General features: G+C 41.2%; 2 protein-coding genes across 3 annotated transcripts in view; both read right to left on the bottom strand.

Moving 5' to 3' along the window:
• The window catches only part of LOC137640014 (SRR1-like protein), a 186917-nt gene continuing 171211 nt past the window's right edge, over positions 1 to 15706 (bottom strand). For both annotated transcript variants that reach the window (XM_068372371.1, XM_068372372.1), the window contains exon 3: positions 1 to 2494. In XM_068372371.1, the coding sequence (XP_068228472.1) occupies positions 1810 to 2494 (685 nt within the window). In that variant the 3' untranslated portion in view covers positions 1 to 1809. The remainder of the gene's footprint in view (positions 2495 to 15706) is intronic.
• On the bottom strand, positions 811 to 1770 carry LOC137639505 (protein O-mannose kinase-like). Its single transcript, XM_068371773.1, has one exon. The coding sequence runs from the start codon at positions 1768 to 1770 to the stop codon at positions 811 to 813; it is 960 nt and encodes a 319-aa protein (XP_068227874.1).

The following is a 15706-nucleotide window of genomic DNA, read 5'->3' as shown; positions in this document are numbered from 1 at the left end:
CCCGAGTTCCGAAATGATACAAACAGACATTTGCTGAATACGACTTTAGAAAAAACTTGTCTATTAGTCGAGTGCAGCATTACCAAGTTAGCAGAAAAGTAACTAAGACCTAGAATCACATAAACAGTAACTAAAGTATTCCACCTAAAAGAATTTCTAGATTTCTCCAATTTGTTTGAAAATTTATAGGCTATATGAGGAATTTTGGAAATATTACAATAATTTTTACCTCTTTACCAAAATTTTATGAAAAAATCTTTGGCAAAACTGCTTTCATGTAAAAAACGCTTGAAACACCAAACACTGTGACTAAACGTGTAGTTGTGGTGGAAACTATAACTGGTTTAGTGGTTTCTTAAATGAATATGTAATAAAATTGGGATAATCGGTATATAGCTAATTAATACTAACTTAAACATTTCATAATACACCCAAAATAAGAAAAGTTACTGTCCCAGACAATAATCACGCCAGAGGACTAGGGATTTCTGCTAAGTTTTTAAAATCCTCATTTTTTTTTTCTATAACTGCCTTGCTAATTTAAGGGTGCGTCTTACCGCTTATAGCATCTTATGACACGGGAAATACGGTAATCATTATTACATTAAAAGTTAAAGTATAAAATAATAGTAAAATTAGAATATAGAAATACTGTACAATGTATAGGTATAGAGACAATATAGAAATATACATACCGGTAAGTAACTAGTATAACAAATTTGGGTAGAATTTGACCTGTGGGTATAAATAAAATACGGGTATTCACAAAAAAGTTCATATTTATAGAAAATTGTGTTAATACAAAATAAACTATAGATCTTCTTTAGTAAATTTTTTTGTGACCAAAAAGTATGTATAAAATACTTCATTATAAAATTCTAAAACCTCAGATGCGGTAGGTCTCAAATTTGGGGTTTTGCAACGACATTTGAGGTGGATAGGGTACAAGTGATATTTGAAAGCTTTGCTCTCTTCAGAATTTCCTAAAAAATAATTGCAAACATCACTAATTTTCCATATGTCTGACTTTTCATCATATGGTATCATTTTTTTTTCTTCAAATTCCTCCTTTGAGAAAGGCCATTTTTGCTCTGGAGCAATAAAACTACCATAAAGCTCTTTATGACCACAGACAATGCCTTCTTTCCCAACTTCAGGTAATGCATCAGCATCATTTAAAACCAAATTTAGTGATGCTGTCACCAAGTACTGTTCCAGAGTTTTGTTTAGTGTGCTTGAATCACACATGACTCTTTTCCCTGCTGGACTGCCATGTAAAAACACAAGTACCTCAACATACCTAATGCAAAATAGAAATTTATCTTTTAAGCTTAGCATTTCCTGTAAAGAGCTTAATGCCTTTAAAATATCTCCTAGAGGATAATATTCAGTAAGGAAAACGTGTTCTTCTAAGCAAGATCCAACTAACTGAACAATAAAATTACTTGGACTTAATATTTTCAAATTTTCTAGGCCATCTCTGAAATCATTTAGGTATTCAATATTATTTATGGCATTAAATGAAACTAATTCATTCCCCCAGTGTGCTTTATACACTTGCTTAACAGCTCCATAACCAATGAGATCACCAATACTCACATTTCTGATTTCCTTACATGTCAGCCAGGGATGACAGTCTGTCATATTTCCTATCTTGAAAAAACCTTTATCACAGTTTGTAAATGAACAAAGACTAAGTGGTAAAATGTTGCAAAGTAACACTACCAAGACAACTAAGGTCAAATAGGCATATTCTTGCTTTGCTAACATTTCCCTTACATAAACACTTTGTATCACACAACAAAACTGTTATTTCACTTGAACAAATTCTGTATCACTTTCATATTCTAACTCACTTTCAACTGACCAAAAATCTAGAACAAGATCTGACTTCTTCAAGTTAGCTTTAATAACATGAATGCTAATATCATTGAAAACATTTTCTTCATTGAAGAGTGACTTCACAGGAAACTCCTCAAAAAATTCAGTTGACAAATGGATATATTGATAATATTTTCTTAATATTCTTTCTGGAATATTACAATTTATGGTGCTAAAACTGTTTCCAATAATGACACACTTTGATAAGCAATCATAATTCCAATTTGTCCACAATAGGTTATTATAAAGCCCTTTTCCACAATGAGGCATATAAAATAGAGTAGGGGACCTTAGTTTTCGTTTTCCTTCTTCATTTTTTTCTATTACTGTAAACCCTAATTTTTTCAAGATTTCAACATCAATATCAGAGAATGCAGGATCATAAACTTCCACCTTGACTTTAAAATGGTCTCTCAGGATTATGAGGAGTCCTGTCTGACAACAAGCAATCCTGCTACAAGAAGGTAAACCTAATCCATAACAAACAATGGAAGATATGATGCAATTATCATCAACCTGGGTCTTGAGACGAGATTCAGCTTTCTTGAGGTTTTCTTCAAAACCCTTAAATTCACAGCCATTCAACAATTTTTCTTTACTTTCGAGTATTTTCCTGAAAAGATGAAATAAATGAAATGTAACAAATTTTATAAGAAATCTGTACTTTTCCTAGCGATACAAACATGAGTCTTCAGAGGTGCTGAAATTGTTAACAAGATATTTGGTAATGGAAGGAGGCATGAGAGGGAAGACTGGCGTACTCACCTGTCACAAAATAATCAATTTTGTCCTTACGCCTAGAACAGAGAGGTGGTTGAGGTCAGAAATTTAATACAAAAATATTTTTAAAATTTGTTACTAGTTTTTATGTGCATACAAACCTTCTGTCTTTTAAAATAGGGAGACTCACTCCTTGATGAGAAATTCCCTAGAACCAAATTCGAAAATAATTTTCTTTCTTGGACATGACATCCTTCCTGGTTTTGTATGGAAATCAAGAAGGTGACTCCAACAACCTCCTAACAGCTAATCATAGGGATGGTTGAAGTGTAGGGGACTTGGGCACTACCGGCTTAAAAGGAAGCCCGTTCAATGACATGGAAAACCTATCTCCCTATCAGGGAGATAACATCAGCAATGTCAAATGTCAAGAGAAATGTTTAGTAAGACACCAACCCATACTCCCCTTGCCAAGAGGAAGGAGTTACTTCTTGGCAGACGTAGTTTGCAAGAAAGGTCATCGTCATATAACTCTCCAGCATTAACAGCCAACCAGCGAGTAATGATCGCAACTGCGGCACCCCCTAGAAAAACAGAGGTAAAAGAACCAGTCATTCAACTTCACTTCAAGACATATGCCAAACAGGTTACATTAGTTAGGGGGCATACTAAGTCGTGTTAGAAAGCTGGAAGTATTAAACAAACACTGAGCAGTCACCTTAGCACCCAAGGAAAGGGCCGAAGGGTCTGTGGGCAACATCAGTAAGGTACAGAGAAAGTTATTTGAAACCTTCAGCTCCGAAAGATAAAATGAAAGGCTACTAACAGAGCTATGTTTTTGAGTTCTTCCTTGAGATGGTAGAGGTACACAATAACCAAAATCATGGCTGCAAGAAACCAACCTCACCAAGCTAGTTGGAACATTGACAGGACATTCCCTAATAAGAAGAACACAAGTCCTCCTCAGACATCTACCTGTCAACTTAAACAGAGGGATAGGATTTACAAAGTCCCTAACTAGTGTTCAAGACTGACTGGTACTGTGTCTTATTCACATGGTCTGTGAGACATTGACAGCAAGAAAACCATCATTCCTTAAGAGTTTGACATGATGAAGCTCTCCTACAATTTTACTGATGCAGAGAACAGAGAAAAATCCCTATGATGCTCTCCTCAGGTTAGCAGTAGTAGCACGCACTAGTGCCCTAAGGACAAAGACCACCCCACCCTTTTTATATCATCATCAAAAGGAGATTAACCAGCCCAATGTGTCAAGCTCAACTCTTACAAAGGTGGCCCAATAAAATTTTAAAAGAGAAAAAAATATTTACATTGTTAAAAAAGTAAAAATGAAATATATAGTTAATACATTTCCCTAGGTGGTATATCTTAGCAATCCACAGCTATATATGCAGATGAGCAACCTGGTGGAGTGACGAGAACTTTGGGTGTGGAGGAAATGCCCCCCAAAATCTCAATGAAGACACTGGCAGCAGGGTGATGGATTGGGCTCAAGGAGATGGACAACATGTCTTTTCGGCCTCTACTCCGGATGCCTGACAGGTGAGCTTACTGGAATTAGTATGGACTGACATGGGTCACTTGCCTTTATTAGATAAGCACTCTGCATCACAAGAAACAGGCTATCCTTTGATAAATCTAGCCAATGAATCCTCTATGGATCTAGTCAGTCTATGGAATGAGAAAATGATAGAATGGCTCCCAGTCCCAGGCATTGCAGAGTGCTAAGAATCTCCCAGTTTATAAATACTAAAAAGAAAAACTAACAATTGGTAATTGGAATGTTACAACCATTAATCAGATTGGGAAGTTACAGCAAGGGAAGAATGAATTTATGAAAAAGAGTTTGGATGTCTTGGCCCAAAGTAAAACACATTGTAATGGGATTGGTAAGGAATTCTTTTATATATATATATATATATATATATATATATATATATATATATATATATATATATATATATATATATATATATATATATATATATATATATATATATATATATATATATATATATATATATATATATATATATATATATATAGTATATATATATATATATATATATATATATATATATATATATATATATATAGATACAGTGAGCCCTCGTTTATCGCGGTAGATAGGTTCCAGACCCGACCGCGATAGGTGAAAATCCGCGAAGTACTGACACCATATTTACCTATTTATTTAACATGTATATTCAGACTTTTAAAACCTTCCCTTGCACGTAGTACTGTTAACAAACTACCCTTTAATGTACAGAACACTTAATGCATGTACTATACAGTACCCTAAACTAAAACAGGCACAAATATTAAAGGCGATTTTATATCATGCGTTTCCTAAACACGCCAAAAAGCACGATAAAAAATGGCAACCAATATTTTGTTTACGTTTATCTCTGATCATAATGAAGAAACAAACGCATTTAGTGTACACATCTGTGTATAGGTTAGTTTTTGCATCGATTATATTGATTATACAGTATGTTGATTTTTTTATTACCAATGTTTTACTTAATTTTTCTTAGGACTTCCAAATGAAATGTTTTTCTTTATGACGCCGCCTGAAACGACGGCGTCATGAAGTACGCTCAGTAAACAACCACGCTCAGTAAACAAAGAAGGCATTTAACGCGCATGATGAAAGTGATAAATAATGATATTACAGTAAAAGCTTTTAGAAAATATGTTATTACAAATATTATTTACCGTATCTATATAAAATCATACAGTACATACTGTACGTAGCAAAGCAGGAAAACAATTTACAAGAGAGAGAGAGAGGGAGAGAGAGAGAGAGAGAGAGAGAGAGAGAGAGAGAGAGAGAGAGAGAGAGAGAGAGAGAGAGAGAGAGAGAGATTGTTTTACGTACGTAAATGTAAATTTTAAACAAAAAAAATATGATAGGTTACAACATGTATACTCTTCAGACTTTTACAACCTTCCCTTTAACTTAATGCATACTAAACTAAAACAGGCACAAATATTAAAATGTTAGAAATTTTAAAGTAAAAAATAAAGATTGTTACTGTACTCACCACGAAAGAAGATGAAGAAAAACTTGAATGATGATGGCGATGAATTTGCTGCACAGCAGAAATGATGATGTCTTCTACTGTGCAGCCAATGATAGTATTTTACGTCTCTTCAGACGGAGGTGTTTTTTCCTGGGACACCTCTTCAACTTCTTCCTGGGAAACTTCTTCAATTTCTTCCGGAGGCGTACTAGCAGGAGGAACTGGCTCTTTTTTGTGAGGCTGGAAGAACATGGTGATCGGAAGTTGCTGCCGCTGCTTCTTTTTTCGCTCTAAGAGCATCCTGTAGGGAGTCATGTCTTCCTCGATTTTGTTGCAGAATTGCATAGAACGAACCATGTCCTCGTTCCACTCTTGCAACATTTCTTTCACCTCCTTTATATGGTTGCAGACCTTGGCAAGCCGTTCTAATGTTAAGCCCGTTTCTTCGACATTTTCTTGGGTCTCTTCCTGTGTTTCACTCTCTTCTTCACTGGCTGATTTCGTCAGGTCTTCTAGGTCTGCGTCAGTTAGCGGCTGGGAATGGCAGTCCAACAACTCGTCGACGTCTTCAGTCGTCATGTCGCCAAACCCGTCACCTCCAATTATCGCAGCCAACTGCACAGATTTCCGTATTGCAGAGAGTTGGATTTCAGACGGAGTAAATCCCTCGTCGTCATAAACAATCTGGGGCCACAACTTCTTCCGGCTCGCATTAACAGTTTCAGGTTTCATTTCCTGCAGTGCCTTCTGAATGTTCTGCAGGCACGTGGCTATGGTGTACTGCCGCCAGTACGCCTTCAAATTAAAATCTTCATCTTCATCTTCTCGGGCAGCATCCACACACGCAACGAGGTCCGCCAAGGTATTCTTCGTGTAGAGGGCATTGAACGCCCTGATAACCCCCTGGTCCATCGGTTGAATTAATGACGTGGTGTTGGGTGGCAGGAACTCAACCTGAACGCCCTCACGTGACAGGTCAGTTGCGTGTCCACCAGCGTTATCCATAAGGAGAAGGATCTTGAATGGCAAGCCCTTCTCTAAGAGATATTCACTGACTTGCGGGATGAAACACTGGTGGAACCAGTTGGAGGTCAGCATCTTCGTAATCGATGCTTTTGGATTATGCATCCAGTACACGGGAAGGAGATTCTTATTCTTATTTTTCAAAGCGCGAGGATTTTTCGACTTGTAAATAAGCCCCGGCTTTAGCAAAAATCCAGCAGCATTGCCACACATCACGAGGGTAACGCAATCCTTGAATGCTTTAAAGCCAGAGGCTTTGGCTTCTTCCTTGAACAGGAAAGTTCGCGACGGCATTCTCTTCCAAAACAAGCCGGTCTCATCCATATTAAACACTTGTTCCGGCTTGTATCCACCTTCGGCGATAATATTCTTGAACGTCTCGTTCACGAAAGTTTCAGCAGCGGCAGTGTCAGCGGAAGCAGCCTCGCCATGCAGGGAAACGCTTTTCAGGGCGAAGCGTTTCTGAAACTTCGCGAACCATCCTTTGCTGGCGGAAAAACGTTGTTTCTGACGCTGGGAATCAGTGGATGTCCCTGGTTGAGGTTCATCTACATCATCATCATCTTCAGCATGGTCGCCATCGTCGTCTTGAGGTTCCTTTGCCGCAAAATTCTCATACAAGCTCAAAGCCTTGGTTCGGATGGTGTTCGTATCCAAGGCTATGTTCTTCTTCCGGCAGTAGGCAATCCACACTGCTAAAGCACCTTCCATGCGTACGATCGTTTTATTACGCGTGGTAACGACTCGCTTCGCTGATCTGCTAAAGGTGATTGCAGCCGTCTTTCTAATGTTCGCCTTGTCCTTCTTGATATAGCGAACGGTGGATTCGTTGACTCCAAAATGGCGGGCTGCGGCCGCGTAACTTCTACCGTCTTTTAACATATCGAGAAGCGTCACCTTCTCAGCAATCGTCATCATCTTTCGGTGGCGTTTAGGCTCACTACCAGCCTTAGTAGAAGCAGAACGCTTGGGAGGCATTGTACAGTAGGGTTTAACAGAAAGTTCAACAAAAAGTTCAATTTAAAACAGTCACGTACAGCACAGATTAAAGTTCACAATAACTTAACAACATTTACACAGCGATACGGCGGGAGAGAAAGTGACCGCAAAAAGATGCTGGAAGTTGGAGATGCGGGCAAAACACCAATCACAGGCTAGATTACAAAACTTGGGTTCTGATTCATCATCTATCAGCGCTTGAACCAATCACAATCCGTCTTATATGCTACGTAGGTTACCAATTCAAAGTACAAGGTACCCTACGTACAGTGAACCCTCGTTTATCACGGTAGATAGGTTCCAGACCCGGCCACGATAGGTGAAAATCCGCGAAGTAGTGAAATCATATTTACCTATTTATTTAACATGTATATTCGGACTTTTAAAACCTTACCTTGTACGTAGTACTGTTAACAAACCACCCTTTATTGTACAGAACACTTAATGCATGTACTACAGTACCCTAAACTAAAACAGGCACAAATATTAAAGGCGATTTTATATCATGCGTTTCCTAAACACCTAAAAAGCACGATAAAAAATGGCAACCAATGTTTTGTTTACGTTCATCTCTGATCATAATGAAGAAACAAACTCATTTAGTGTACACATATATGTATAGGTTAGTTTTTGCATCGATTATATTGATTATACAGTATGTTGATTTTTTTATTACCAATGTTTTACTTAATTTTTCTTAGGACTTCCAAATGAAATGTTTTTCTTTATGACGCCGCCTGAAACGACGGCGTCATAAAGTACTGTACGCTCAGTAAACAACCACGCTCAGAACAAAGAAGGCATTTAACGCGCATGATGAAAGTGATAAATATGTTATTTTCATTAGTAAAATAAATTTTTGAATATACTTACCCGATGATCATATAGCTGTCAGCTCTGCTGCCCGACATAAAAACCTACGGGCGGAATACGCCAGCGATCGCTATACAGGTGGGGGTGTACATCAACAGCGCCATCTGTCAAGTAGGTACTCAAGTACTCGATGTCAACATAGAACCAATTTTCTCCTCTGTCCACTGGGTCTCTATTGGGGAGGAAGGGTGGGTCCTTTAATTTATGATCATCGGGTAAGTATATTCAAAAATTTATTTTACTAATGAAAATAACATTTTTCAATATTAAACTTACCCGATGATCATATAGCTGATTCACACCCAGGGGGGTGGGTAGAGACCAGCATTACATGTTGACATTATTATGAGCTAAGTATTCCGTATTTCATTTTAGCAGTTATTCAAAATAACAAGCATAAAATAAATAAGTACCTGGTAAGGAAGTCGACTTGAACAATTACTCTGCCTTTTTAAGTACGTCTTCCTTACTGAGCCTCGCGATCCTCATAGGATGCTGAGCGACTCCTAGGAGCTGAAGTATGAAGGGTTGCAACCCATACTAAAGGTCCTCATCAAAACCTCTAATCTAGGCGCTTCTCAAGAAATGACTTTGACCACCCGCCAAATCAAGTAGGATGCGAAAGGCTTCTTAGCCTTCCGGACAACCCAAAAATATTAATAAAACATTTCAAGAGAAAGATTAAAAAGGTTATGGAATTAGGGAATTGTAGTGGTGGAGCCCTCACCACTACTGCACTCGTTGCTACGAATGGTCCCAGAGTGTAGCAGTTCTCGTAAAGAGACTGGACATTCTTAAGATAAAAGACGCGAACACTGATTTGCTTTTCCAATAGGTTGCGTCGAATATACTTTGCAGAGATCTATTTTGTTTAAAGGCCACGGAAGTTGCGACAGCTCTAACTTCGTGTGTCCTTACCTTCAGCCAAGCTTGGTCTTCCTCATTCAGATGGGAATGAGCTTCTCGTATTAACAGTCTGATAAAATAGGATAAAGAATTCTCTGACATAGGCAAAGATGGATTCTTAACTGAACACCATAAAGCTTCAGACGGGCCTCGTAAAGGTTTTAAAATAGAACTTAAGAGCTCTTACAGGACATAATACTCTTTCTAGTTCATTTCCAACCATACGATAAGTTTGGAATATCGAACGATATTGGTCAAGGCCGAGAAGGCAGCTCGTGTTTGGCTAGAAAACCAAGTTGTAGAACATGTAGCCGTTTCGGATGAGAATCCGATGTTCTTGCTGAAGGCATGAATATCACTGACTCTTTTAGCTGTGGTTAAGCATATCAGGAAAAGAGTCTTAAAGGTGAGATCTTTCAGGGAGGCTGATTGAAGCGGTTCGAACCTGTCTGACATAAGGAATCTTAGAACCACGTCTAAATTCCAACCAGGTGTAACCAAACGACGCTCCTTCGTGGTCTCAAAAGACTTAAGGAGGTCTTGTAGATCTTTATTGTTGGAAAGATCTAAGCCTCTGTGACGGAAGACTGATGCCAACATGCTTCTGTAACCCTTGATAGTGGGAGCTGAAAGAGATCGTTCTTTCCTCAGATATAAGAGAAAGTCAGCTATTGAGTTACAGAGGTACTGGTCGAGGATACGGATACTGACTTGCACCAGTTTCGGAAGATTTCCCACTTCGATTGGTAGACTCTAAGGGTGGATGTTCTCCTTGCTCTAGCAAACGCTCTGGTTGCCTCCTTCGAAAAAACCTCTAGCTCTCGAGAGTCTTTCGATAGTCTGAAGTTAGTCAGACGAAGAGCGTGGAGGCCTTGGAGTACCTTCTTTACGCGTGGCTGACGTAGCAGGTCCACCCTTAGGGGAAGTGTTCTGGGAACGTCTACTAGCCATCGAAGTACCTCGGTGAGTTATTCTCTCGCGGGCCAGAGGGAAGCAACTAGCGTCAACTTTGTCCCTTCGTGAGAGGCGAACTTCTGCAGTACCTTGTTGACAATCTTGAACGGAGGGAATGCATATAGATCTAGATGTGACCAATCTAGTAGAAAGGCATCTATATGAACTACTGCTGGGTCCGGGATAGGTGAGCAAACTATTGGGAGCCTCTTGGTCATCGAGGTTGCGAAGAGATCTATGGTTGGCTGGCCCCAGGTGGCCCAAAGTCTCTTGCATACATCCTTGTGGAGGGTCCAATCTGTTGGAATTATTTGTCCCTTCCTACTGAGACAATCTGCTATGACATTCAAGTTGCCTTGGATGAACCTCGTTACTAGTGAAAAGTCTAGACCTGTTGACCAGGTGAGGAGGTCTCTTGCGAACTCGTACCATGTCAGAGAGTAGGTCCCTCCTTGCTTGGAGATGTACGTCAAAGCAGGGTGTTGTCCGTGTTCACCTCCACCACTTTGCCTTGAAGGAGAGACCTGAAGCTTTTCCAGGTCAGACGTACTGCCAGTAGCTTCTTGCAGTTGAAATGCATTGTCCTTTGACTCGAGTTCCATAATCCCGAGCATTCCCTACCGCCTAATGTCGCACCCCAGCCTACGTCCGATGCGTCCGAGAAGAGAACGTGGTTGGGAGTCTGAACAGTCAGGGGAAGACCCTTTCAAAGGTTGATAAAGTCCTTTCACCAAGTCAGACCAGACTTTATCTTTCCGGAAACCGGGATCGAGACCGCTTCTAGCGTCTTGTCCTTTTCCAGTGAAAAGCTAGATGATACAGAAGAGGACGGAGGTGTAGTCTTCCAAGTGACACAAATTGAACCACGGATGACAGTGTCCTAACCAGACTCATCCACAGCCTGACAGGGCAGCGTTCCTTCTTCAGCATCTTCTGGATGGATAGCAGGGCTGGGGGTTGATCGTCTTGTTCAGCAATGTCCTCATCAGAGGGTTCCTCATCCGAAACTGATGAGGAAACGGCAACGGAGTGGGCAACGTCTGACTCGCTGAATCCGGTCGCACTGGTGGATGCGTGACGGAGCCGGACACAATATCATGGTACTGCTGCACAGTCTGTGAACTGTCAACCATGGGGAAGCGAGGAAGTACAGCGTCAACCCGAAACTATCTAGACTGTCTGGGTTGTGCAGTCAACCCCCTACCGGGTTGCTGAGGTTGCCGCACTGCGTCACAACAAGTCACCTCTGCTGGTTGTTGAACGTCTTCCTAGTGACACACTGAACGTCCACAACCACCTCCGAGAGTCGCTTAACGTCAACGTGCGACTGGCAACCCACACTGGGTCGCATCGGTGGAGGAACCACCTCAACTGGCGGACGCGAGTAGGATATCTCAGCGTCAACAGGGCGCACAACCAACCGGTAGGAAGGTTGTTGGCCAGAAGGTTCTTCTCCGTAAAAAATACTCTATCAAGGACACAAGCTTGGACTGCATGACTTGCAGCAAAGCCCATTAGGGTCTACGGGAGCAGGTGTGGCAACAGACGGGGTTAGCGACTGAAGCGGAACCATTTACCATCCCTGGAAGCCTTGTTATGCTTTAATTAAAGTCCATAGGAGGCTAAGCAGCTTAAGGCTCCTCTCCAAATGACAGAGTCCTCAAAGGAATATCAGTAGGAGGGAGAACAGCAATTTCTCATCTACAGGAACCATGTCCGAGAAAAGCTAGGTTATCTCAGTGAGGGTCTCACTGGTGCATAAGCAGCAGACCAGAAGGCAACGTTATGTAACTGCTTGACAGTCTGTGAACTGTCAAAAACTGAACTGTCAACCACAACAGGTGCGTGAGGACATACAGCACTGGTGCATTAGCAGCAGACCAGAAGGCAACGTTATGTAACTGCCTGACAGTCTGTGAACTGTCAAAAAAACTGAACTGTCAACCACAACAGGTGCGTGAGGACATACAGCACTGGTGCATTAGTAGCAGACCAGAATGTGAGCTGGCAACAACCAAAGCTGTGTGGGGAAGCCTCAACTCCTGACTGACTAGTCTTCTGCGGGCGAGTGGCGGTAACCACAGTGGGTTGCGGAGGCTGACACACCGTGTCAAAACACGGCAGCTTGTGGTAGCTCACGCACGGCAACGGAGTGCTCCGTGTGTCTGTGGGAGTCAGCATGCGTCTGGCAGGGTCGACTGCGCATGGGTGGAGGAGCTCTCACGACAAGAATGTGGGAGCAGGCAGCCGCAGCGTCTGCTGGGCGCACAACCGTGGCAGGTTGTAGGCAAACGGGTGCATCGTCAACCTTCTCCGCAGTCGGAGTGTGGGAGCAGGCAACAACCAAAGCGGAGTGGTGGTGCGTGGTGGGGACTGCCGTGGGTTGCGGAAACTAACGCATCGCGTCAAAACACGGCAGCTTGACTCCACCTTCCCACTGCTGATGCGGTAGCTCACGCATGTCAACGGAGGGTGCCGCACGTCGGCTAACGTCAACATGCGTCTGGCAGGGTCGACTGCGCATCGGTGGTGGAGCTCTCCGCAGCCGGAGTGTGGGAGCAGGCAGCCTCAGCGTGAGCTGGGCGCACAACCGTGGCAGGTTGTAGGCTAACGGGAGCAGTGTCAACCTTCTCCGCACGAAACTCCTGCATAACCGCAGCTAACTGAGTCTGCATAGACTGCAGTAAAGACCACTAGGGTCTACAAAAGCGGCAACAGACGGAGCTACTGTCCGTTGTGACTGAGGGTCTAAAACAGCTGGTGCGGCAACAGACGGAGTTACTGCCTGTTGCGGTACCACCTTGCCTCTCTTGGGAGGTGTGCAGTCGTCGGATGACTGCAGCGAGTCCGAACTGACCCAGTGGCTACACCTGGGCCGTTGGACTTGCGCGGAAGGGACCGACTTGCACTTAAAAAGCTGCGAGATGTGGTCCATGGTTTCTTACGAGAAACCTCTTCCGCAGACGAGGAATAAATGGGCTCTCTCGTCTTTGTGTGGGTGGGGCGATCTTCGGTAGATACGCCCGAAACCACGGAGGGAAAAACGTCTGTTCGTTGATCAAGGCCTGTGGAACCCATAAGTCGTTCGACATTACTTCTCCCCTGGGCTTGGGAGCTTGTAAGAGGTCCCGGACTAGGTGAACGACTGGCACGAACAGACGAACCCTCGGACGCAACACTGTAACACTTTGCGCATATCACTTTATCACTTTGATTTTCTGTTTTGCACTTATTTCACTGAAATCGAAACTTTAACTGATTTCTACCTGAAACACGCAATCCTATCCTTCATTAAAAGGTAGTAATTGCGAAAACAGTCGTACAATGCAACAGAAAACATAAATAAAGATAAAGAATTCAGTGGTTGGGAAAGAGACTAAACACTAGATCAAATAAACTACGTTTACAATCTCTCACCGCACATAGCCTGGGAACAAGAATAAAACCCTAGAAACGTTTTACCTTCTTCCCCTACAGCGACTAGGGAGGAGAGTAAAAAACGAGAACAACGTTACCAGCTTGAACGAAACGTTTATTCTCCTCTCTCTCCCTCCGTCTCTATCTCTCTCTCTCTTTCTCTCTTGCTTCCGCACCTGAGAGAAGAGCCCAATTATATATCGATAAAACATGTTATATGCTAAAGGAAAAAAACTGAAAGGTTTTCCAAATAAAAAGTTCCTTTAATTTAGAATTTAAACCATTTAAGCTAAGAAAGAATGAACGAAACGCCAGAATCGGTATACTGTACTCTTACTGCAAAGTGAAACCGTGATACACTCTCTCTCTATCGTAACGATAGAGCGCATGTTGAACGTCCTGAACGTCAACAACTGTGTAGACTAAAAACTAAACGTTAGTTCATCTTTGAAAACAGAACGAGACTATCAAAGAAATTCTTTCATAAAACATTAAAATTTAAAAAGTATTAAATTCTTTAAAGGTTAAATACGATATAACGGGCTCAATGTTAATTAACTTCGGTTCCAATTTAGGACCGCCTACTATCAGGCAAGGTCGCATATAAACAAACATAAAAATTTATTGTTATATGTTTATGATAAATGGAAAGTTAATCGAAGAGGCCTATAAAGGCGGAGAGATATAAAATATATAGATCTATAACGTGTTAAGCAAAATTACCAAAAACCTAAACACACTTCCGTCTAAGGGAAGGGTCGGCCATTTAAAAGTGAAAGAGAGTCCATACTCTCTTCGTCACCATAATTAAATCTATCCAAAACGAGTTCAAGTTTTGAAATGAAGATAAAACCCCTGCATAGCGAAAGCTCAAAACTGGAATAGTGTACTTCACCAAATCGTTGTGAAAACAAATCCAGTTAGTAACAGCGTATTTAGTAGGTCTTGCCAGTGGCACGACAAAGAGAAAATTGATTCTATGTTGACATCGAGTACTTGAGTACCTACTTGACAGATGGCGCTGTTGATGTACACCCCCACCTGTATAGCGATCGCTGGCGTATTCCGCCCGTAGGTTTTTATGTCGGGCAGCAGAGCTGACAGCTATATGATCATCGGGTAAGTTTAATATTGAAAAAATGATATTTACAGTAAAAGCATTTACAAAATATGTTATTAGTACAAATATAATTTACCGAATCTATATAAAATCATACAGTACATACTGTACGTAGCAAAGCAGGAAAACAATTTACGAGAGAGAGAGAGAGAGAGAGAGAGAGAGAGAGAGAGAGAGAGAGAGAGAGAGAGAGAGAGAGAGAGAGAGAGAGAGATTGTTTTACATACGTAAATGTAAATTTTAAACAAAAAAAATATGATAGGTTACAACATGTAGACTTTTAAAACCTTCCCTTTAACTTAATGCATACAGTACTAAACTATAAAACAGGCACAAATATTAGAATGTTAGAATATTAAAGTAAAAAATAAAGATTGTTACTGTACTCACCACGAAAGAAGTTGAAGAAAAACTTGAATGATGATGGCGATGAATTTGCTGCACAGTAGAAATGATGATGATGAAGCTGATGATGTGTTCTACTGTGCAGCCAGGTAGTATTTTACGTCTCTTCAGATGGAGGTGTCTTTTCCTGGGACACCTCTTCAACTTCTTCAATTTCTTCCGAAGGCGTAGTAGCAGGAGGAACTGGCTCTTTTTTGCGAGGCTGGAAGAACATTGTGATCGGAAGTTGTTGCCGCTGCTTCTTTTTTCGATCTAAGAGCATCTTGTAGGGAGTCATTATGTCATCAACCTTGTTGCAGAATTGCATCGACCGAACCATATCCTCGTCCCACTCTTGCAACATTTCTTTCAACTCCTTTAT

Source organism: Palaemon carinicauda, chromosome 4 (genome assembly GCF_036898095.1).
Source record: "Palaemon carinicauda isolate YSFRI2023 chromosome 4, ASM3689809v2, whole genome shotgun sequence".
Lineage (NCBI taxonomy): Eukaryota > Metazoa > Arthropoda > Malacostraca > Decapoda > Palaemonidae > Palaemon > Palaemon carinicauda.
Note: the sequence above shows the minus strand (reverse complement) of the source record. Positions and strands in the feature narration are given on the sequence as shown.

Bases quoted from the DNA above. Each gene is read 5' to 3' on its own strand.
- LOC137639505 (XM_068371773.1), bottom strand. From the start codon at position 1,770: ATGTTAGCAAAGCAAGAATATGCCTATTTGACCTTAGTTGTCTTGGTA.